The sequence below is a fragment of the Lipophrys pholis genome (assembly GCF_963383615.2).
Source record: "Lipophrys pholis genome assembly, chromosome: 9".
In the NCBI taxonomy this organism is placed as follows: Eukaryota; Metazoa; Chordata; class Actinopteri; order Blenniiformes; family Blenniidae; genus Lipophrys; species Lipophrys pholis.
The window spans coordinates 30,583,920-30,608,127 of NC_137639.1; the positions used below are offsets into that span (position 1 = coordinate 30,583,920).

Here is a 24,208-nt window from a genome sequence, read left to right on the forward strand (position 1 = left end):
GGTGGTTCGAGTCCTGGCTGGTAAACACATTTAGTTTAATTTTATAATTCTCCATTTTATTTTATAATTCTTCATTTTGTTTTGTAATTCTTTATTTTATTTTATAATTCTTCATTTTATTTTGTAATTCTTTATTTTATTTAATAATTCTTCATTTTATTTCATTTTATTTCATTTTATTTCATTTTATTTCATTTTATTTCATTTTATTTCATTTTATTTCATTAAATTAAATTAAATTAAATACAAATTAATGTAAATTGGTTTAATGTAATTTGATTTAATATAATTTAATAACATTTCAATATATTTTATCTTACATTATTTTATCTAAATTTATTTCATTTTACTTAATTCTATTGCAATACATTAAATTAAAAGTAATAAAATTTAATTTAATTTAATTTAATTTGATGTATTTCATATTTTCTTTAATTTGGTTTTAACTTGATTTTTTTCACTTTTTCTCTTTTTATTCTTTACTCATGTTTAATATCTTCCTAAAGCGACTTTAAATCCTCTTTTTCCCTCGACTTTTTATGATAATTTTTATTTTAGTACACTTTAACATTCCCCTTTTCCTGTGTTTTCATCTTTTGTCGTCAGTTCATTCCTCATTTAGTATTTTTATCACCGAATGTTCCCGTGAAGCATTTTGAATTGCACCAACCTGCTTGATGAGCATCATCATAATTATTGTCATTATTAACCATTTACTTTACAATTCATGTTCAAAAAGTAGCAGGAAACGATGGAAAGAAATGTCAATCATAACCGTATACAGTCAGCAGTCATACTTTTTCATCTTTAGCTTTTTACTCAGTTACACACAAATAATAGGAAAAAAAATCAATCAAGCTTTCATGCTGATGGACCCTTGACTCTCGCCATCTCCCCTGTAATTAATGTTAAACCTGAAAAGGTTCAATACAGAGAAATAATCTGCTCAAGGTGATCAATTAAGTCATTATTGATATTTTATTATAATATCACAAATCAACTAAAGAAAATACAGAAACACAATAAATGCTTTTCACCTCCTTTGGGACCTTTGTAATAAAACCTGACGAGGTGTTGTATTGGAATTTACATTGTTTACCCTACATAATGCTTCCATATTGTATTTCTCTCATTGTTTTACCTTTAGTCCCAGTTGAACGTCACTCAAACCCCACAGCCTTCCTGAATTTCCCGAAATGACCCCAGATCTGTGTTTTCTGGGTGAATAAAGCAGGAAAACATCTTTCCTCAAAGCTTAAATCACCTCAACCTGTTTCTTGACCCAGACGATGCGTTCACTGACCTGCACTGTGGGGGAGGTTACTGGATAATTGGCACTTGTTAGTGTTTGAAGGGCCATTTAAATCATCTCCTGGCCCTCCAGATGTTAAAAGATATCACTCAATCCCGATTAATTCAACAAAATAAATCAATCCTTGTCCTGCTTAAATTGTGAAAATATTCCTCGTAAAAAAAAAATAAAAAATAGCACAAGAATTAACAGCAGAAGAAGAAGAGACAGAATACGTTGTTTCTTTGCTCTGGCAGTCGAAAACTAAAGTGCATACATTTTCTGGGAAACAAAAAGCTAAATTTAAAGACATTCAAACTCATGAATTGAAGGTTGTTTTATTTCTGACCCGTTCTGAAGGTTAATTATAGCGGATAACAGTTCAGTTCATCCCATCAGACATTTTCTCGTTGGTTTGACATCAATCAGATTAAAACTGACCGCGTTTTGACGAAAATACTTTTTTTTTAACCTTACTATCACCTTCAATCATACTAGGATGAAGCCAAATCATCACTGAAAAGTTCATGCAAATTGGGTCAATAGTTTTTAATAAAAACGCCGGTAACAAATCAATAGATAGATAGATAGATAGATAGATAGATACTAGATAGATAGATAAACATTTGTGGATAAAAAACAAACCTTGGCCTAACTTTCAGGCCACTGATCTCCAGTCAACATGTAGATGAAAGCAAACACACAGTGAACTCACCAACTTCATAAATCATTTATTTCTCAAAAGAAATGCGACGAATTACAAGACAGAGGAGGAGGAGACCCGGAGTGATGAACCATCGCCACCGACAAACTTTTATCATATCGAGAAAACACTCATCTTGTAACAAACATTACACTGTGACGTGTTTCAGCGGCTCCCATCTTCTGTCAAGTTATAAATATATTAAAATGTCTGGAGACGAAAAGTCAAAATTCTAAATTTTACACTTTTTATTTCGCCCAATTTTTGTCCTTAATCGCGTTTTATCATTTTCCTTGAACATTCTGACAGTATGTGCGGTGGAGGAGGAAGAGGAGGAGGAGGAGGAGGAGGAGGAGAATGTGAGTGATCAGATGTTCCTGCAGCAGGGTCGTCCCTCGTCACCATTTTCCACTCCGGGTCTGTTCAGGGTCAGAGGACTGACGGCGCTGCGCATCATCTCCTTGTTGGCCACCTTCTTATGGATCTCTACGGCAAAGATATGGATGTTACACTGTGTGTGTGTGTGTGTGTGTGTGTGTGTGTGTGTGTGTGTGTGTGTGTGTGTGTGTGTGTGTGTGTGTGTGTGTGTGTGTGTGTGTGTGTGTGTGTGTGTGTGCAAAAAATTGAATTACTGCTTTACTATTTCCAGATTACTTTAAAAAACACAGAACATCAGCAAAACACTGACAGGAACATGGTCCATAGGAGCATCTGTGCACGATACTGGTAAATGTAATGGAACAGGAGAACTCCAAGAACCTAGAACGTAAAATCTGCACATAACTGAATAGCTGAACATAATTTAGGTGAAATGTTTACTATATTTAAAGAGAAAGTTTATATGGAAATTGTGGAAATAAATACAATCATATTCAAAATGTGCTTGTAAATCACAGGAATCATGTGCACCAATAAAATATAGGACAGTTGCACAATATTTACCGGTAACATTGGAAAAATTGTATTATAAATTCAAAGGTCTATCTACAGACAAATGATAGCAATTTCCCAACATGTCAGAAAAAAAACACACACCGGAGAATTAATTGAAGTATTCACATGTATTCATGTGTATGCATGTGAATACACCCAAAAGCAAAGGGACGGTTGTGCAGCAGTCCACAGAAAGTCTGGACACACTTTAACGGGTAGGATTCTGCACCATTTATGGGGACATGTGCTCTTCAGTGAGGAGATAACTGCACAGCGTTAAAAGGAAAATATCCCCAACAAACAGAGAGAAAGGAAGATGAGTGATTGAAGCCAGAGAGCGATCACCTGCCATGACGTTGTTGAAAGCTGCCTCTACGTTGGTGGACTGCAGCGCCGACGTCTCCAGGAACAGGAGGCCTCTCTGTTCTGGACGACATGGAGAAGTGAGAGCGGTCAGCGGCTTCACGCCGGGCCGCCGGTCTGCTCGCCGTGGTTACGGTCGCCCATATGTACCTGCGAAGTGGCGGGCCTCCTCGCTGGGCACCGAGCGCTCCGACTCCAGGTCCGACTTGTTGCCCACCAGCATCACCACGATGCTGGGCTCGGCGTGTTCGTACAGCTCCCTCAGCCAGCGCTCCAGGCTCTCATACGTCAGGTGCTTGGTGATGTCGAACACCAGCAGGGCTCCCACTGCTCCTCTGTAGTACCTGGGAGGAGCAGGAGGAGAAGGAGGAGAAGGAGGAGGAGGAGCAGGAGGAGGAGGAGGAGACAGGAGGAGGAGCAGGAGGAGGAGGAGGAGGAGGAGCAGGAGGAGCAGGAGGAGGAGGAGGAGGAGGAGGAAGAGGAGACAGGAGGAGGAGCAGGAGGAGGAGGAGGAGGAGGAGACAGGAGGAGGAGCAGGAGGAGCAGGAGGAGGAGGAGGAAGAGACAGGAGGAGGAGCAGGAGGAGCAGGAGGAGCAGGAGGAGGCGACAGGAGGAGGAAGAGGAGACGGAGGAGCAGGAGGAGCAGGAGTAGGAGGAGGAGCAGGAGGAGGAGGAGGAGGAGGAGGAGGCGACAGGAGGAGGAGCAGGAGGAGGAGGAGCAGGAGGAGGAGGAGGAGGAGGAGGAAGAGGAGACAGGAGGAGGAGCAGGAGGAGGAGGAGACAGGAGGAGACAGGAGGAGGAGCAGGAGGAGCAGGAGGAGGAGGAGGAAGAGACAGGAGGAGGAGCAGGAGGAGCAGGAGGAGCAGGAGGAGGCGACAGGAGGAGGAAGAGGAGACGGAGGAGCAGGAGTAGGAGGAGGAGCAGGAGCAGGAGGAGGAGGAGGAGGAGGAGGAGGAGGCGACAGGAGGAGCAGGAGGAGGAAGAGGAGACGGAGGAGGAGGAGGAGGAGCAGGAGGACGAGGAGGAGGAGGAGGAGGAGGCGACAGGAGGAGCAGGAGGAGGAGGAGGCGGAGCAGGAGGACCAGGAGGACCAGGAGGAGGAAGAGGAGGAAGAGGAGGAGACAGGAGGAGGAGAAGGCCGATATTAACAATCTGCTGCTCCACACTTCAGAGGAATTCTGAGATTTAAAAAACAAAAATCAAACAGAAGCAGAAAAATTCTAATACGTCAACCTAGAAAGTGACGAGTTTTAACTTCCCTCGACTTGGAAAACAATCTTGAATTGAATTGAATTGAATTTTATCATAAAACATCAAGAGTTTTTTCCCTCCTGAATGTAGGTTACGACTTTACAGATCATCACTCAGGTCATCCAGATTATGTTCCAGTGCTCCGTCTCCTCTCAGATTATTGTGATCGACACTCAACCAGTTCTCCTCTGATGACGTCACATTCAGGTTCTGCGTCGCAGCAGAGAACCTCCAGATGAAGAACCTACTGAGTTCATTCTCTTAACAAGTGATTTGATCAGCGTTCCGGTCCAGATCGTCCCAAACACAAATCGTCAGATGATTAATCTCTGATCAATGTCGCCATCATACCGCTTCCCTCAGTGGAACCCACAAATTCACATCGTTTACAAACTGATTTCAGTCACGACTGGATGTTTCTGATTCACCGTCTGATTCCGACTGATCCAGAAGATCAGAACTCAACTCATGCTGGTCGACACTCAGATTATAATCTGGTGGATCATCAATCACCATAAAGATTATTGGTGCTTCACCAGTGGAATTTAAAATAAAAAGGGACCAATTCTGGTCCAGATTACGTCCCTCTGGTGCAACGTTTACCAGCTGATTCTGGATTATTAATAACATCTGGATGATAAACTGTCAGATTATGATCCAATGAACGACGTCTAAACCTTGATGGTGAATTACCATAGTTCCACCATTGACAGGATTAAGACAATAATCTGTGGATTAAATTCAGTTTTTTTGGACCTGGAAAGATTCAGAACTGCCGAGTATTTGGTGTTTTGGTGTTGGTGCTGTCGAGCGAAGAGGCGTGGTGGAGCAGTGGTCGGTCGGTCGGCCGCCTGGTTCCGGTGTCAGTACTCACGCGGAGGTGATGGCTCGGTACCGCTCCAGCCCGGCCGTGTCCCAGATCTGGGCCTTGATGGTGTAGCCGTTGAGGTGCACGGTCCGCGTGCTGAACTCCACCCCGATGGTGGTGCGGCTGTCGTGGTTGAACTCGTTCTTGGTGAAGCGGGACAACAGGTTGCTCTTCCCTACGCCGGATTCTCCGATCAGCACCACTGCAGGGAAACACAGGCACGTTTGTCAGCGACCAGATGCTTTTTGTGCGGAGGCAGTGGTACCAGGTATCGACCTCATACTGCACGGAGTACTCGTACTCATGAATACAAGCCGGCCAATGACGTCATGCGTTGGCTACGTCGCCGAGAGGACAAGCGGTGTCGGCGGTTTGGAGATTCTTTAATACTGATGAGAACCACAAACGTAAGACGGACTGTAAATTATGTTCTGACAAAATATCAAGAGGACAAAGATAGTTGGTATAACAGCGGCAACTTCATCACCAGCAACTTCATCACCAGCAACTTCATCACCAGCAGTTACCCCGATTTCACTTAATAGTTTACCTGCTCAGCGTGTATCTCCGAGCCGTGCTACATGCTGCATGCTAAAGAGTTTCAGGCTCACGCACCAGTGATGCTACATGCTAAAGCGCTTTAGACTCACACACCAGCGATGCTAAATGCTACATGCTAAAGAGTTTCAGGCTCACACACCAGCGATGCTACATGCTAAAGAGTTTCAGGCTCACACACCACCGGTGCTACATGCTACATGCTAAAGAGTTTCAGGCTTACACACCAGCGGTGCTACATGCTAAAGAGTTTCAGACTCACACACCAGCGATGCTACATGCTACATGCTAATCATGATTAAAGTGATTGATCCTGTCATCACCAGCAGCTCGGTCTACAGTCCACATTACCATAACGCAAAACGGCGAGAGACGCTACGCTCTGCGCTATGCTACTGTAGACTGTGAGGCTGGTGGAGGTGACGTAGCATCGATAGAGGCTGGTGAAGGTGACGTAGCATCGATAAAGGCTGGTGGAGGTGACGTAGCATCGATAGAGGCTGGTGAAGGTGACGTAGCATCGATAAAGGCTGGTGGAGGTGACATACCGTCGACATAGAGGAGGTAGAGGTGACGTAGCGTTGATGTAGCGGCTGTACAAAAGTGGTTCACAGCAACACACAGCCTTCGCACGTCGTTGTACAGAGTATGAATTAGGTTTTATGGCATAAGAAGTACAAATATCGGTACTTTGTATCGACAAGTAGATTAAGGGGAGTACTCGTACTTGTCCTTTAATAAGGTGATGTCGGTGCATCTCTAGTTTCTAGGGTTTATTCAGGAACCCAAGTTGCGAAACCAAACCAAATATTGACGAAGCCAAACCTTGTACAGTCTGGAGGCGTGTCGCTCAGTAAATCTGGACTAAGTATATCTTTACCTGGACGAGGAACGAGTTCGTCCTCCATCAGTCCAACATGCAGAGAGCATGAAACAGGCGGAGGACACGCCGAGAGAACCGACACTGTTCCGCGGGACGTACGAGCATCTCTGACCAGGTTTCGGGATTTGCTTTATTTTAGTCAGTAAACGGCGGCTAATGAAGACATTTCTCCGTCGTGCAGCTGAAGTTGTTCATTCATTGTCATGCCTCCCTTTTTTTTTTTTTTTTACACACACTTCCTCTATTGTAAAACTGAAAACCGTTGAGGTAAAAGAGAAACGCATCACAAGCACGCCTTTGTTTCTGGACACGACACGAGCGAAGCAGATCAGGTGGAACGAGTTTGCGAGCCGCTAACAGGTCGAACCGCACGCGCCAGCGCCGCGCGCGTGGTTTGCTGGCTGACTCACGGTCGGCTCGCCGTTGTTCGCCGTCTGACTCAGGCGGCCCGGGGAGGGGAGGCGGGGGGGGGGGGGGGGGGGGGGTGACACAACAGAAGCTGTAGTGCCTGTTTAATCCCGAGGCGTGTTTGGAATCTCACACTGTAAATTCTGAGGAGATCAACAAGACGTTTAAAGCCGCTAATGACGCCGAATGGGCGTGATGGGGTTAAACAAGTCTTCTGGAAAACAGCATGACTAAGTTTAGTTTCTACGTGGCTCAAAAAACTACATGTGATCATAACCGACGGTATAAAATGCCGCACCTTACCAAAGACTATTTTTTTTAATTTAAATGTGAATGTGACATGCTGCTGCTGCTATTAGTGATGCAACAAATGGAATTTCGTTGCATTTGCACAATGACAACAAAGCTTCTTAAATCTAAAATCGTCAAATCAATCTAAATTCCAGCTGAAGCAGTGAAAAGTTTTTAAAGTTACAAGCCTCCATTTTTATTTCTTTTTACGGCTGATTCCTGATTTTAAACAAAAATATGTAAAAAAAAAAAGAGAAAAAGAAAAAAAAAAAGCAGTTTCTAGTTTTAAACTAAGAAACCTCTTAACTTTTATCATGCTAACAGATAGCATGCTAACAGATAGCATGCTAACAGATAGCATGCTAACAGATAGCATGCTAGCCTACAAGAGTCAGTATCAGCATTGAAAAGTTAAATGATGGTGATTAATCAGTGATTCCATACAGTTTCTAGTACTGGAAAGGATTAGGTACTTTAATGGACACAGAAAAATATAATTAATTATTTGATAAACTATAGTTTTTCTTTAGCTGAGATGTGAGTTCTGGGTGGGTCAGTTAGAGGAGGAAGACGCTCTATAATCTGGATGTTAGAAGAGAAAAATGCTTTATAATCTGGATGTTAGTGGAGGGAGATGCTCTATGGTCTGGATATTAGAGGTGGATGATGCTCTGTAATCTGGATGTTAGATGAGGAAGATGCTCTATAATCTGATGTTAGTGGGAAGGGAAGCTAAAATGCCATCAGACCTTTTTTGTTTTGAAATGAGGAAAATCATTTAATCCGTGACTCGACATTCGAGGTACAGGCTGGTGTGTTTTCACCCGAAGTCTGAACCGGGTTCGAATCCCAAAGTTACTTTGACCATCTGTGAAAAAGAAGACACTTTTTTTTTCTTTCTTTTTTTTACTGGAGTACTTATCAAAAGCAGTACTTGTACTCCGGTAGAGGAGTGGACTGTGGAGGCAGAAACAAGCTGCAGGAAGTTTAATCCCAGCAATATTTGACAGGCTGCGTTATTCTTCACTCGGCCTGCTTCATCCCCGCTTCTCCTCCAATACTCAGTAACTCCTTGTGCAAACAGTGGCGGCGGTTTCCACAGCGACGCGGGACTTTCGGGAGGAAAAAGTTCAAACGAGCCTCAAATCTTTCCCCAGTTTGTTTTTGTGAGTTTCGGGATTGTAAAATTGACGACACAGTCGGATCAATACATTAAATATTCCTACAAAGACCTGTAACAACCAATGTGAAACACAATGAGACTGAAGTGACACACAAAACAACAACAATGAGACACAGAATACACACACAAAAGTAAAAGTACTAACCTAAAAGCACAAAACCACGAATGTAGTTTACAAGCCTCCCTAACGAGACTTCACTGTGTTAACAAAACTGTGGAGAAATGATGTTGCCAAGTGTCCAAGGTAATAAAAAAAAAAGAACAATCAACCACATTGAGAAAGAAAATGCATAAATGGATGTAAAATTTCAGATTAAAGGCACAAAGTGACGTACAGAGGAACTAAATCGAGACGCAAAATGACCAAACACGGACGAAATGCTGCAAAATGTAATGAAATTAAACAATAAATTATACAAATGGATCACAAACTATGAGAGAGCAAACCCACACAATCTGCAGGTCAGTTTCTGTTAAACCATCGAATAATCCGGGAGCTAATCCAGAATAATACACATACACATAATCCTCTCCACGTCTATCACAACCATCAAATCACCTCTTATTGTGAAAGCTCAGCCGAACTGCACTTCCTGGTGAGAGAATCAGGTTCACGGTGACCCCCAGTGGCCACAGCATGGATGAAAGCAGCTACCGTAATTCCAAGATTATAAATTTAAAAAATGTTTTTGTTTGGATTGTCATGGAACTTTGATTAAAAAGTTATCAAGTATATGAGATATTCTGGTACTTACTGTCCGGGACCACTGGATGTCACTGTAAGATCTGTTTCCTTCTTATGGATTTCTTTCCCCAGACATATAGTCTAGGAAATACGGTAAACATGGACGCAGGCAGCTCTGCAGATTTGTTGTTGACGAAACCGGATTAAAAATATAAACTGAATTAAGAACAAAAGTAAAGTTTTCTGAGTTATTATGTTTTTGTGGAAACACTGATTATTTACACATGAATTGTTTATTGTAGTCGTCGTTATGGAGGTTCGTGGAGCTTTAGCGTTAGAATAAGTTGTTGTCCTGTGACAAGCTCACTTGACTCCTGCTTGCTGGAGAAGAAACTCATTAATCCCAAGTAACTTCGTCGTTAGCATTAGCATTTTCTGTAGTTGCCATTAGTTCAGATATCTGTTCCTTTCAAGATTAACTAACATCCAGATTATAAAACATCTTCCTCCTCTAACGTCCAGATTATAGAGAATCTTCCTCCTCTAACATCCAGATTATAGAGCATCTTCCTCCTTAACATTCAGATTAGGAGCATCTTCTTCCCGTAACATCCAGATTATAGAGCATCTTCCTCCACTAATATCAGATTATAGAGCATCTTCCTCCTATAACCCCCAGATTGTAGAGCATCCTCCTCCCTAACATTCAGATTATAGAGCATCTTCCTCCTTAACATTCAGATTATAAGAGCATCTTCCTTCTCTAACATCCAGATGAGAGAGCATCTGCCCCTAACATTCAGATTATAGAGCATCTTCCTCCTTAACATTCAGATTAAGAGCATCTTCCTTCTCTAACATCCAGATTAGAGAGCATCTGCCTCTAACATTCAGATTATAGAGCATCTCATTACTAAATTCGGACAGAGTGATTGCAGAGTTACTTTCTCAACAACGTGATGATGTTAAATCTTCAGCCGCTCTGTCTGGAGTCTGGTTTTCCGTCAGGACGGTGAGATTAGAGGAAACATTGAATCAACATTTGAAGGTGGATTAAATGTGATGTTTGTGAATCGGGAGGTTCCTCCAGCAGCAACAGTCTCCTCAGTCTTTATCTCATGAGTCATTTTTAATCTCATTTTATTTCCTGTCACTCAATTAACAGGATTTTCTCATTCTCCTCATTTTGTGTTTTCAGATTAATTTAACATTTAGTTTCATTCTTCTTAACAATTTGCTTATTAATAATTTTCGATGTTTTGGAGCCATTTTGCACGTCTGATGTTCATTTGCGTCTCATGATGTAACTTCTCATGTTCAATCTGTAATTTCGGCTGCATTAATCTCTTGATGATGATTTCCTGCCTCTGTGCTCTTTTAGCATGTTAGCTGTTATTTTCTGTTATAAACTGAACACGTTTGTCTCATTTTGAATATTTCTGTCGCCATTTGTTACTTTTCTATGATGATTGTATGTAATCTGCACCTTTTTTAAATCACGTTTTGTCGTTTCTTTACATTATTTTGTCATTTTGCTTCTCATGATGTGGATTTTGAGTCTTTATCTCTTCAACAGGTCAGTTGACATTTGATTAAAAATGATTTTAAAACACATTTCTTTCCTCTCTGTTGCTAAATTTGCATTTTTGTTTGTCACTTTTGACTCATTTTGAGTGCTTTTTAATTCATGCACAATTTTATATCGTTCATGTTTGTCTAAAATAATTGTTTTTATCACGTATTTTTTTTTTCCGTCGGATTAAATCCTCGTTGTGGTGATCTTACGTGTCGATTTGGAGAATTTGTGATTAAACTTGATGACGAAACTTCTCATTTTCAGACATCGATCACCTGTTTTCACTGTTTGTTTGTTTTTGTTGACTTGATTTTTGTTCAAGATGGTTTTTAAGTCGTATTTTAATCATCTCACAGATTTCTTTGTGTTTAATTTGCAAAGTTTGATCACTTTTTTCTGTAAAAGTGTTAATTTAACATATTTTTCCCTCATTTATTTAATTTTATTGATTCGATCAATACATTGATTCCTGTTATTTATCATTTCATCTTGTTTGTGTGTGAATTTGATAACTATGTTATGTTCTATCTTTATTTATATCCTCTTTTATAACTTTACTTTTAAAGTCTATATTGTCTCGTGATGCGTTTTGGTCACTTCGCGATATACATTTGTATTATACGTCCCATTTAGTTTAAAGTACTTTCCACGTACGTATCCCTGCATGTATTTCGTGTTGGTCTTGACACTTCGCCTCTAATCTGGAGGAGTTTTGTTGCTCTGACGACCAAACCGACTCTCCCGTTCACTTCACGTCCTGATTTGTATGAAGTCGTAGCCGCGTGAACGTGCTTCTGCAAAGATAATGAGTTTAAACGGTGACGTCAGCGTCACAGTAATGCAACTTCTACATTTTTAAACAATTTGCAGCCATCTGGCCGAGATGCAAACACCCCTGAGGTGGAACCTCCCACCCCCACCCCCCTCCTCTCTCTCTCTAAGAGCTGCTGCACTCTGTTGGAACACATCACAGGATTTCTGTTCCTGGAAAACTTTCAGTTAATAATAAACAAGGAAATTAAAGAGCTGCAGTTGCAGGGACGTGGTGGCGAGACGGACTCAGGAGTGGAATCACAACGTGGACTCACCCTTAAAGACAAAGTTGTACGGCTCGTCTGATCCCATGTTGTGTCCATTCAGTGTCCCTGAGCCCAAATCTGATTTTCAGCTCCACAGCAGCCCTGGTCCTCTCAGGTCTTCCCAGGTTCTCTCAGGTCCTCTCTGGTCCTCCCAGGTCCTCTCAGGTCCTCCCAGGTCCTCCCAGGTCCTCCTCACATACATGCAGGAGAGTCAGCTGCTCCCTGAACCAGGCAACCTGTTTGGACAAGTACACACAGCGTCTCCAGGAGGAGGAGGAAGAAGAGGAGGAAGAGGAGGAGGTGTGGCCCCGGGCGATGGAGGGCAGGTTAGACAGGAGGGGCGGCCTCCAGGTGGGGCTGAGGTGGAGCATCAGGCGCCCCCTGGTGGAGGACAGTGGGAACACTCCTGTGGAGGAAGGATGGGTGATTCTGAGTCAGTCGGCAGCCGTTTCCTCGAGATTGGTTCACTAAAAAAAAGAGCCGATTCCTTAAACAAAATCTGTTCTTTTGACTCAGTTCACTAAAAGAGCCGACTCTCTGAGTTTCTGTTCTTTTGACTAAATTCTCAAAAAAAGGGCCACCTCTTGAAAGACAGCTCTTCTAACACTAAAGACTCGGTTCCTTCAGGCGACTCGGATCACCAAAAAAAGAGCCAACTCTTCGAGGAGAATCTGTTCTTTTGACTCACTTCACTAAAAAAGAACCAGCTCTTGAAAGACAGCTCTTCTAATACGAGAAAGACTCGGTTCTATCAGGCAACTCTGTGGAGAATCTGTTCTTTTCACTCAATTCACTAAAAGAGCCGACTCTGGAAGGTCAGCTCTTCTGACTCAAACACTAAAAAGACTCAGTTCAACAAAAAGAGCCGAGTCTTTTGAGTTTTTATTACTATGATTCCCTTGCGTGCTGTCGGTTGTCCAACAGACTGCACGGATCCCCAGAGGTCAGGATGAACCAGAATAATCAGTTTAATCCAAACTTGTTTATTATTAAACATCGTTTCAAAAAAAAAAAAAGAAAAAAAAAAGAAAAAGCTAAACAATCAGGAATTCATCGTCACACAAACATTCACACGTTTCTTCAGGGTTCAAAAGGTTTAACTTTAGTGAGACTGATCCACACGGCGCAGCGAAAGAACAGCGGCGGACTGCGAGGACGCTGGATTACAGAGTTGTTCCCACGTCCCGCTCAGATTACAGATTACAGAGCAAAAAGGCAGACGCAGGTTCACACATCACACACTAGGGGGCAGGAGTCGGAGGCGAGCTGGACGACGGGACGGCTTCTGGGTTCTCCGCTACGACGCAGCCACCTGAGTTAACGGCTCCTCCAGGTACTGGACCAGAGCTTCAGCCTGCACACACACACACACACACACACACACACACACACACACACACACACACACACACACACACACACACACACACACACACACACACACACACACACACACACACACACACACACACACACACACACACACACACACACACACACACACACACACACACACACACACACACACACACAGAAAATTGAAGTTGCTCCGTTCATACGTTTCAAGTGAAAATGCAGTTTTGTTGTTTTTTTCTTTCAGAAAAGTTTCACATTTACACGTTTTGAAAACGATGACCCGTTTCCACGGCAACGGCAGAAACGGGTTAGCCCTAACGACGTTGTTTTTTCTTGTTGGGCCACTAGTTGGTGCTGTTGTCAGCTTTAGTAATGAAAGCACACACAGCGGAGAACAATGGGCTCGAGACACAAACAGCAGATCTTCCCCCTTAATGAACTCCACTGTGTTTTATCACTTTGCACAAACTGAGCTGCGAAACACAAACCAAACGTCGGGACCAAAGGAAACGCTGCAGTTCTGGAACGATCTGGAAAAGGACGCAAAAGATTCTAAAACATGCGGTTGATTTTAAAAAAAGTGCTTAAAAAAAACGTTTTTATTGAAATACAAAGAAAAGACGTATGACAAAGTGTTTATGTATTTACTTATTAAATTTTTGTTTGTTTGTTCAGTTTTGTTTGAGAAATGTGACTGATATAAACGAGAATGGCCACTCGGACTTTATTGTCATTTTGTTTGAAGGATTAAATGAGAAAACGGGTCAGAGTGTACAAGTTAATCTTCCTCTCATTCAAGAATTTAAAGACTTTTGTTTTTGTTGTATCGAATTGTTTATTTTTTTAAACGATGAATGAACTAAATAAACGTGTTTCACTCTTAAAATAAAGATACCAGCTCATAAAGTGTGGACACCATTTTCCTTTAAATGCAAAAAACTCAGATTGTCTCAGGTTGATTGACAAATTAATTTTTACTTCAAAATGAACTGACAGGACGACGTCAGACTCGGCGGGAGAGGAGCCGCCACGCCCACTTTTAAAATCTGCAAATGGAATATTTGTTTGCGGCAAAGTATTTCTGTATGAGAGGACGACTGAAGCAGACTCAAATCGACCAGAAAGATTGTAAAGAATCACGGGACTCAAGAGTTCAGTTCAAACTTTAGTTTTCTATAAAGCAGACAAACATGGTGGGAGACATTTCCCACAAAAATCCCCATGAATATAGTTTAAAATTAAATTTAAAAAAAAAGCAGCGTTAACACAGTAACTGTAGAGTCGGTATCCTCAGTGTGAAAAGGTTTTAAACATGCAGACGGACCTCCTGTACCGAGTGCAGGAAGTCTCACCTTGGCCTTCAGCATCCCGAAGCCCACCGTCTCTTTAGCGTACATGCACAGCAGCAGGTTGGCGACCCGGGTGATGGCCACTCGTCCCTCCTGAGGGGAGAAGAACAACGTGGGGCAGCTGGACAACCCAAGTCGTGGTAAATAGGAGCAGGAGGAGGAAGAGGAGGAAGAGGAGGAGCAGCAGCAGCTCACTCACCATGCAGTCCATGAGAATGAACTTGAGCGTGTCCTCGTTGAAGGCCTGGTGTCCGTTCTTGTCATAGGCGGCCCAGATGTTGCTGGCGATGGCGGCTGTGACTCGTGCGTCCGTGTCTCCGTAGCCCGAATAGGCCAGCAGAGACCCTTCGTTGTTCAGCAAGCTGGAGCAAATAAAAGAGCTGCGATTTAAACTTCGTCCTCTTCATGACAAAGAAATGCAATAAAAAAAAAACTAATTTACCATTTACAGTGTGTAGTTCCATTTTTTTTAAAAAACAACAGCACCCGCTAGTGGCCAAACAAGCCAACTACACTGTGTTCAAAATGTGCCATAGAAACGTGAAACTTTTCTGCAACAAATATAAAACGAGATCTCAATCAACTAAATGAGGACAAAAGTAAAGTGACACAAACTAGACAGACATAAAACATACACATTTTGCGTGGCTGCGGTTGGTAAAGCAGGTTGCAGGTTCGATTCTCTACCTGTCTACATGCTGAAGTGTCCTTTGAGCAAGTCACCGAATGGACTGAGTGGTACGGCAGCCGCCCCCACTGGTGTGTGTGTGTGAGTGGGTTTAGGTGATTAAAAATGGAAAGTGCTATAGAAGTGAAATCCATTTAACACAACAACTATATAGTGGCAAAAAAAACCTCGTAAATGACAAGTAAAAAAACCACAACAATACTATTAAAACAAAACCTGACAATAACAGGCACAAAAAGACAAATACTTGACATGAGAAAAAAAACCCACAAAACAAACAAAAAATGACACAAAGACTCAAAAAACTAGTAAACAAGGAGATAAATATGAATCCAACTACTGCGGTGTGTTTCAAACAATACCAGTGTACCAAACAAAACCTCTTCATAACCTTAATACTTAGTCCTGATATATATGACATAAACTCCACAATTTTAACCGTGAGGAGAAAAAAAAACCGGAATAATGTGATAAACCCAGCTGTTAGCCTGTTAGCCTGTGTTAGCATGCGGCTAACTGCCCGTACTCACAGCGTGCTCTGGACTCCGTTCGTGTTCGCCTGACTGAGAACTTGAGTCAAAGCTTTCGGTCGCAGCATCGCGGTTTGTTCTGGTACCAGCGTGGGAACAATAAAACCACCCCAAAAGGCTCAAATTGTTTAAAAACGAGGCTTCAAATTGCACCACAGAAATGAGAAAAGTCAGCTGACTTCTAATTCCGGGTTCGCAATGCACGACGGGAACTGTAGTCATCACGCTGATATCTTGTCAAAGATGAAAACAACGTTTTTTGTGGGAATTTTCGGCTCCATTCATACACGTTTGAGACGGAATACAACCTTTTTGGTTTCTTTGTGTTTATATTCTAAGTATTTCAAAACACATTTTTAATCAAGACCATTTTCAAACTTTATAAATAACACACTATCAATGGTACAAATTGCATTCAGGGAAAACAATACATAAAAAGTACAATACAAGGATAAAAAAAAGAAAAAGACAACAGAGAGAAAAAGTTACATCTCATGTTCGGGGTTTGACTTTATATAAATACATTCAGAAAAGTTCAGATTTCTAGTTTTAATGGCCTTTAGTGTGTCAGAGGGTTTCATTGAGAAAATGTCTCATTTGAACTTAAAAGCTGTTAAAAACTGTTTTTTTTAACAGTATTTGAACGAGTGAATGAAATACTTTGACATCAGGAATAAGATATTTATCAGGGAAGTAGAATAGTCAAAATTATTTTGAATATTAGTTTGAACGAAATCACACAATTTCTGACAAAACTATTTAACAGTCAAATTAATACTTGTTTCAGGGTTTTCATGACAATAAAAGTTCCATTCACAACAATTCTGTCTTTTATTTCAGTGTTAGCAGGATATCTGCTATGGATAAGTTTAAGATGTTTAAGAAACATGGCTCTATACATCTGTTTATTCAGACAATGACTGGAGAGACAGACTTTCCCTGGAGGTTGGGATTAAACAGATGTGTTTGTGGAGTTTATCTATTCCCGGAAGCGGAGGGCTCCAAACACTCGATCCTCTCCAGGAGAAACTATCAAATATCAGGTTAATCTGTGACCAAAACTCCTTCCTGACTGAAATAAATGTTTAGAAACCTCTTTTCCTTCAAAAGAGGTTTGTGTTCATACAGAAGCGGCGAACACAACACGAGATTTAACTTTTACGTTTACTTCCTGGGTCTCTCTCGCAATGCATCATGGGAGACGTAGGCATGACACTATAAGGGAAACGTTCAAGAAGCACATAACGTCATTGCATTTATTTCTTAAAGATTTTGTGAAGTCATTCCACCTTGACAGAAAAAATAAATAAAAGTAAGAAGGAAACATGATGAAGTATTTTTTAAAAGAATTTCTTTAATGCAAAGACAGTGAAAACCCCTTTTTAACCAAAAAACAGATCAAGGCACTATTATTGTCAGAAAAATCAAAAGGAAATAGTTTAGTAGAAGCCCAGCAGCATTTTCACTTTAGTGCAGAAGCTTTTCTTAAAAAAAAAAAAAGAACCAAATAATAATAAAAGTGCATTTTTTTTCAAAGCAACATTTAGAAAGTGTGTTTAACCGAATCGTGCAAAATTAGCAGAATAAATCATTTTACTTCATTTATTACACTGAAACACCAAACATTCATTTATTTACTTTATAGAATTTTTTTTTTATTTCTGGCTCCCGTGTTCCGACATATTGTTGCATGTCCGGAATCTGAATGTGATTCTATACATTTCTTTTCTGCCTGTATGAATATAACGATGATGTCATATCTTCTTTTCATTCAGTTTGGTTGAGTTTAGGTCACGCGTGAACACGAATACATAATCAGTAAAAGAGCAAACTGCGCACCGAGCTGGATTATGCGACTCGGTCTCAACTCAGATTTTGGAAATATGAAAAAGGAAAAACATAAGCGAGAGGAAATGAGATTCCCGCCTGCGTTTCAGTCGCTAACCTCCGCCGAGGTGAAAGCAGAAATGAGAAATAAACGCGGAGGTTTAGATTTCCTGTTTTTGTGCAGCAGGACGAGGAGCGACTCACGCCACCAGCGGCTTGTAGCCCTCCAGATCAGCAGCCTGAAACACAAGTAATCAGATTACTTTAGAATGACAACCCCGCACGCGCGCAAACTTTAATGGAGACGGAGAAACCAGTAGATGGAGGCTGGAGGGTCTTTTGCTTTTTAGCGTATTCAAGTTGGGCATCATGAGTTTGAAAAGTAGCTAAAAGTAACTGAATTAGAGTAAACAAGTGTTTTTGAAAATAAATAATCAGTAAAGTAACTGGATTACTGTCTCTGAAAAGTAATCAGTAAATAATTACTACTTCCAAGTAACTTGACCAACACGGACGTAGATGTTTTCTTTGTTTAAAGAACCAGATCTACAAACTAATGAGACGCGAACAAACAGCTGATGATCGACCGACACGCCGGCGCCGTGAGGAGGAGGAGGAGCTAATTGCTAATCAACGCCACTAACGGCTGAGTGACTGTATGCAGGCTAATACTAATGTTAATGCTGTTCAGAGTGAGAAGACATGACGAGACATTTAAAGCCCCGGTGTGACGAGATAACGTGGAGAAAAAGAAACACGAGTGGATTCCTCACCTCGCTCTTGCTCTTGCTCCCGCCGGACTTCTTCAGAGCTTTGATTGCCAGGACGGAGGAGCTGACGGTGACGCAGAGCTCCAGCACCGACAGGACGATCAGCAGCCCGCCGATGCCCTGCAGCAGCATCTGGAGGGACCAAACCACAGTCAAACAGGTGTTTTGTAGCAGATTCTTTTGATTAGTTCATAAGTATGTTTCTTTAAGAGACAACATCAGATTACAGAGCAACTACCTCATCTAACATCAGATTATAGAGCATCTTCCTCCTCTAACATCCAGATTATAGAGCAACTACCTCCTCCAACATCAGATTATAGAGCATCTTCCTCCTCTATCATCCAGATTATACAGCATATTCCCCCTCTAACATCCAGATTATAGAGCAACTACCTCCCTTAACGTCAGATTATAGAGCACCGTCCCCCTCTAACATCAAATTATAGAGCATCTTCCTCCACTAACATCAGGTTATAGAGCTTCTTCCCTTTCTAACATCAGATTATGGAGCATCTTCCTCCTCTAACATCCAGATTATAGAGCATCTTCCTCCTCTAACATCAGGTTATAGAGCCTCTTCCCTCTCTAACATCAGATTATGGAGCATCTCCCCCCTCTAACATCAGGGTATAGAGCAACTACCTCCTCTAACATCAGATTATAGAGCATCTTCCCCCTCTAACATCAGATTATAGAGCATCTTCCCCCTCTAACATCCAGATTATAGAGCAACTACCTCCTCTAACATCAGATTAACTCTAACTGATATAACATCATCTGAATTTACTGAGCGTATCAGTAATCAGATTACTATAGCACTTCCAACTCAGCTGATGCTAACACTAATGCTAGCACTGCAATAATCCAGTTTTGACGTCGTACACTCGAGGAGAACATCAAAAGAAATCACAGGAAATTCTAGTTCCTTTCTGATGCGGTAAGTAGTGATGTCACTTCCTGTTGGAAAACAAAAGGCACTACAGTAGTCAGTTAATCTGACCAGAGTCAGTCTCTTGGCCTCCAAGCACGACTCCATCAGGGCCTTGTCTGCGGGGGAGGGGCTCAGCGTGGTGTGCTGGTGGCGGTTGTAGTTGTAGTTGTAGTAGTCGTAGTCGTCGTTGCGTCGGCAGTAGTCCCACAAGTTAATCTGCCCCATGTTGATGCCGAACAGCACGATGGAGGCGATGGAGAAACAAATCCCAGACAGCTGCAGGATGGCGTTGATGATCACCTGAAACAAACACATCGTCCCATCAGACCACAAAAACTATGGGTCCAAATTGCAGGAAGTTTTTAGGGATGATCCCCAAAATTTCACAAATCGTGTTTTAAGGGGGTGCGCCTGTCTCTTTAAGGGGGGCAGAGACCTTTCAGCACGAACGTGAACGAGCTCAGTCGTTCACGAGGGAGAACGTGAGCGACTCACCAGGCAGGGGCTCGGGAACTTCTCCGACAGGATGCTGACGATGCCGAACGTAACGAACTGCAAACAGGAAAACAACTTTCAGGTTCACCTCCTCATTTATGGACATTTGAGGTTGTATTGGTTCTAGTTACAGTTACTCATGGAGTCTTTTTTTTCTCTAAAACAACCAGTTGCTAATATGACAAGAAAAACAAAATGCAGAATCAAGTCGATTTGGGGATTTTTGAAAAAAACATCTTGTCCTAACAACCCCGTTAAATCTGTAGATCTGTAGATCTGTAGCGCCAGACTCATTTTATTTTGATAAGAATGGCGACGCTTCTGCAGAACGCTGGATGGAGCTGCTTACCACACCGCCCAGCCAGAAGGGGAAGCCGGTGGCGTCCAAGTACCACCAGAGGCCGCGGTAACTGACACAGAGGACGACCGCCAGGCCGATAATGAGGAGCCCCGTCATGATGTGCAGAGCCTGAGACAGGAAACACAGGGACAGAGCTTTTATTGTGAAATCATCCACTGTGTACGTAGTGACGATTCAACGTTCAGGCTGACAGAGCCGCTTCTGAACCCCGAAGACATTTACACCGGACGTATTCAGCTGAGTCAGCAGGACGATCGGTTTACAGCTCGGAACTCACAAAACAACCGGCGCATTAGCATTAGCATTAGCATTAGCGGGCCTGAATAGCAGTTAGCTTCTTTGTCTCAGCGGGTTCGTTTCTGCTTTTTGTCATTAGTTCATAATATGTTTCTTTAAGAAGAGCTGACATCCAGTTTATAGAGCATCTTCCTCCTCTAACATCCAGATTATAAAGAATCTTCCTCCTCTAACATCCAGTTTATAGAGCATCTTCCTCCTCTAACATCCAGATTATAAAGAATCTTCCTCCTCTAACATCCAGTTTATAGAGCATCTTCCTCCTCTAACATCCAGTTTATAAAGAATCTTCCTCCTCTAACATCCAGTTTATAGAGCATCTTCCTCCTCTAACATCCAGAATAGAGAGAATCTTCCTCCTCTAACATCCAGTTTATAGAGCATCTTCCTCCTCTAACATCCAGAATAGAGAGAATCTTCCTCCTCTAACATCCAGTTTATAGAGCATCTTCCTCCGCTAACATCCAGAATAGAGAGAATCTTCCTCCTCTAACATCCAGATTATAGAGCATCTTCCTCCTCTAACATCCAGTTTATAGGGCATGTTCCTCCTCTAACATCCAGAATAGAGAGAATCTTCCTCCTCTAACATCCAGTTTATAGGGCATCTTCCTCCTCTAACATCCAGATTATAGAGCATTTTCCTCCTCTAACATCCAGATTATAGAGCATCTTCCTCATCTAACATCCAGATTATAGGGCATCTTCCTCCTCTAACATCCAGTTTATAGAGCATCTTCCTCCTCTAACATCCAGATTATAGAGCATTTTCCTCCTCTAACATCCAGATTATAGAGCATATTCCTCCTCTAACATCCAGAATAGAGAGAATCTTCCTCCTCTAACATCCAGATTATAGAGCATCTTCCTCCTCTAACATCCAGATTATAGAGAATCTTCCTCCTCTAACATCCAGTTTATAGAGCATCTTCCTCCTCTAACATCCAGTTTATAGAGCATCTTCCCCCTCTAACATCCAGATTATAGAGCATCTTCCTCCTCTAACATCCAGTTTATAGAGCATCTTCCTCCTCTAACATCCAGATTATAGAGCATTTTCCTCCTCTAACATCCAGATTATAGAGCATCTTCCTCCTCTAACATCCAGATTATAGAGCATCTTCCTCCTCTAACATCCAGATTATAGAGAATCTTCCTCCTCTAACATCCAGTTTATAGAGCATCTTCCTCCTCTAACATCCAGTTTATAGAGCATCTTCCCCCTCTAACATCCAGATTATAGAGCATCTTCCTCCTCTAACATCCAGTTTATAGAGCATCTTCCTCCTCTAACATCCAGATTATAGAGCATTTTCCTCCTCTAACATCCAGATTATAGGGCATCTTCCTCCTCTAACATCCAGATTATAGGGCATCTTCCTCCTCTAACATCCAGTTTATAGGGCATCTTCCTCCTCTAACATCCAGATTATAGAGCATTTTCCTCCTCTAACATCCAGATTATAGGGCATCTTCCTCCTCTAACATCCAGATTATAGGGCATCTTCCTCCTCTAACATCCAGTTTATAGAGCATCTTCCTCCTCTAACATCTACAATGTGAACTTTTCAAAGCATTTCCTTCATTTAGTTTCAGTACCTTGTTAAAGTAACTCCACTATTCCCAAAACAAAGTAACTAGTAATTGTACTGCAGTAGATATTTCCAGTATGTGTCGTCGGCTCACCCCCAGCAGTGACGGCGAGCTCCTCTGGATGTTCCTCAGCTGCTGCGACACGGAGCAGCAGGCCGGGTTGTAGCACAGGCCATGGAGGATCTGGCACAGCGGGGGGCAGACGCTGCTGGAGTCGGTGTTCAGGGTCAGCACCGTGACGCCCTCGGCTCTGGTGATGCTCACCGACATCCTGCCGCCGTCTGGACGCTGGGACACCTGGGAGGAAGAGCAACCGTCACAACCACGCTCCGTGTGTGTGTGTGTGTGTGTGTGTGTGTGTGTGTGTGTGTGTGTCATAAGAATAGTTGTATCCACTGTCAAAACTTTATAACACCCCAATTTTCCAGACGTCTTTATTGACAATTCTTCAGTTTTTCCTCTCATTGCAAAATTAGATTTTTTTTTTTTTTTTTATTGTGCAGGTTTTCTTCTCACTGTTAATGTTTCACTCCTCGTTGTATTTTGAGATTCACATGTTCAGATTAATAGAATTAACTAAAAACAGAAGGGCCTAAACCCCCGGACCGGTGCGGACTCGAACCCGCGACAATCGGCTGCACCTGAGTGACGTCAGCGCGAGGAAACAAGGCCAGCCTGGGCTCGCCTTTTTTCAAACATATTCAGGAACTTTTCCTCATTTTATCCAAAGTTTGAACTATTTTAAAATGTTTTTTAATTGGATTCTCATCTGTTTATACATGTAGTCATAATTAATAAGAGTTTTCTTCAAATCTCCATGAAGATTCCGGGTCTTCTGTTTAAAACGCGGTCCGGTTCGACAGTTAAAGTTAAAAACAGGTCGCTCTGCTCCGTTCCTTCTGTTTCATTCACCAAAACACTAGAAAGAACCTCTTTTACCTGCCGAAGTGGGAATAAACTGGAAAGAGTCTGAGAACGGAAGCAGCCTGTGGTTAACTTGCTGGTTGTTGTTGCGCAGTTCTTGTTCAGAAGTAAAAAAAAATAAAAAAGAGGAGAGAAATCCAACCTCTTCCGGGAAGCTCTCCCTCCTCCAGGGTGGTTAACCAGTCACAGACCCAGAACCCTGCGGTGAAACGCACAAAAGCCTTTTCATTACAGCAAATGAATGAATAAAACCCGAAGCATTCGTCCTGGGAGAAGCTGATCTGGTTGATTTGACTTGATTTTATTTGTTGCTGAGACAAAACCCCGCAGGTGTGGTGAGATGAGTTTCATTCGGAAAAGTTCCGCCCGTCTATTGGTGATTTTCCAACAAACCAAATTTCACTGGCGTCACAAAATACGTTTCACCTTTGAAATAAGATAAGATAAGATAAGATATCCCTTTATTTATCTCGCATGTTGAGAAATTTGCAGCGGTACAGCATGACAGTACAGAGAAAGAAGCACACGTAGCAGGAACTAAAAAAAAAAAAAAGCACATAAAAATACAATATAATAGAAAAAATATGCACACGGTGCCTATAAGTGTGGACATGTACAGACTATGGGGGTGGATGTATTGCACAAAAAAGCAGGTAAAAATACAATATAATAGAAGAATATGCACACGGTGCCTATAAGTGTGGAATGAGGCCGACACACCCTCTAAACTAGTTTTATGTTTCTGAAATGCATCCATGAAGTTTCTTTTACCGTTTAGGCTGGTAAACGGTTCATTCTCAGGGCCTGGTTTTAGCAGTCTCATCTTGATTTTCCAGCATTTTCCAGACAGTTTTAACATCTTAGAATAGAATAGAATAGAAAGACTATGAATCCCAGAGGGAATCGCCTTTCAGCTTTGCTCCACACAGAATAAATAGAAAGTGGGATATGAAATAAGACAGGATAGAAGTAAAACATTAAATATTTTCAAGGCTTAACTTTAAACACAG

The 24,208-nt window shown here is 41.9% G+C and overlaps 3 protein-coding genes across 4 annotated transcripts; all 3 read right to left on the reverse strand.

Annotated features, from left to right (window-relative positions):
* Nucleotides 1–962: 962 nt before the first annotated feature.
* On the reverse strand, nucleotides 963–12,480 carry LOC308114557 (ras-related protein Rab-25-like). Of its 2 annotated transcripts, none has more exons than XM_080471542.1 (5): nucleotides 12,084–12,480; nucleotides 5,418–5,613; nucleotides 3,441–3,634; nucleotides 3,273–3,353; nucleotides 963–2,480 (listed from the first exon to the last, which is right to left on the reverse strand). In XM_080471542.1, the coding sequence occupies exons 1-5, from the start codon at nucleotides 12,118–12,120 to the stop codon at nucleotides 2,362–2,364; spliced, it is 627 nt and encodes a 208-aa protein (XP_080327668.1). In that variant the 5' UTR covers nucleotides 12,121–12,480; the 3' UTR covers nucleotides 963–2,361. The 2 variants fall into 2 exon arrangements, with proteins under 2 accessions (XP_080327668.1, XP_080327669.1); XM_080471543.1 differs by having other exon boundaries at nucleotides 1,514–2,480; nucleotides 3,273–3,348; nucleotides 12,084–12,338.
* A 459-nt stretch (nucleotides 12,481–12,939) lies between these two features.
* lamtor2 (late endosomal/lysosomal adaptor, MAPK and MTOR activator 2) lies at nucleotides 12,940–16,208 on the reverse strand. Its single transcript, XM_080471544.1, has 4 exons — nucleotides 15,998–16,208; nucleotides 14,979–15,141; nucleotides 14,783–14,872; nucleotides 12,940–13,428 (listed from the first exon to the last, which is right to left on the reverse strand). Exons 1-4 carry the CDS (start codon nucleotides 16,063–16,065, stop codon nucleotides 13,372–13,374), a joined length of 378 nt encoding a protein of 125 aa, XP_080327670.1. The 5' UTR covers nucleotides 16,066–16,208; the 3' UTR covers nucleotides 12,940–13,371.
* Nucleotides 16,209–17,331: 1,123 nt separating this feature from the next.
* Nucleotides 17,332–23,554, reverse strand: LOC308114559 (uncharacterized protein). The gene is made up of 7 exons (XM_080471545.1): nucleotides 23,214–23,554; nucleotides 22,368–22,571; nucleotides 20,373–20,492; nucleotides 20,024–20,080; nucleotides 19,598–19,828; nucleotides 18,598–18,726; nucleotides 17,332–18,063 (listed from the first exon to the last, which is right to left on the reverse strand). The coding sequence occupies exons 2-7, from the start codon at nucleotides 22,542–22,544 to the stop codon at nucleotides 18,025–18,027; spliced, it is 753 nt and encodes a 250-aa protein (XP_080327671.1). The 5' UTR covers nucleotides 22,545–22,571; nucleotides 23,214–23,554; the 3' UTR covers nucleotides 17,332–18,024.
* Between the last annotated feature and the right edge of the window lie 654 nt (nucleotides 23,555–24,208).

Excerpts from the sequence above, each read along its gene's own strand:
- LOC308114557 (XM_080471542.1), bottom strand. The coding sequence starts at position 12,120 with ATGGGATCAGACGAGCCGTACAACTTTGTCTTTAAGG. Across the intron at positions 3,635-5,417 it reads TACCGAGCCATCACCTCCGC|GTACTACAGAGGAGCAGTGG; the intron begins GTGAGTACTGAC and ends TGCTCCTCCCAG. Across the intron at positions 3,354-3,440 it reads GGAGGCCCGCCACTTCGCAG|AACAGAGAGGCCTCCTGTTC; the intron begins GTACATATGGGC and ends CATGTCGTCCAG.
- LOC308114559 (XM_080471545.1), bottom strand. The coding sequence starts at position 22,544 with ATGTCGGTGAGCATCACCAGAGCCGAGGGCGTCACGGTGCTGACCCTG. Across the intron at positions 19,829-20,023 it reads AGTTCCCGAGCCCCTGCCTG|GTGATCATCAACGCCATCCT; the intron begins GTGAGTCGCTCA and ends TGTTTGTTTCAG. Across the intron at positions 18,727-19,597 it reads AGGCCAAGAGACTGACTCTG|ATGCTGCTGCAGGGCATCGG; the intron begins GTCAGATTAACT and ends TGGTCCCTCCAG.
- lamtor2 (XM_080471544.1), bottom strand. The coding sequence starts at position 16,065 with ATGCTGCGACCGAAAGCTTTGACTCAAGTTCTCAGTCAGGCGAACACG. Across the intron at positions 15,142-15,997 it reads AACGGAGTCCAGAGCACGCT|CTTGCTGAACAACGAAGGGT; the intron begins GTGAGTACGGGC and ends TATTTGCTCCAG. Across the intron at positions 13,429-14,782 it reads TCGGGATGCTGAAGGCCAAG|GCTGAAGCTCTGGTCCAGTA; the intron begins GTGAGACTTCCT and ends GTGTGTGTGCAG.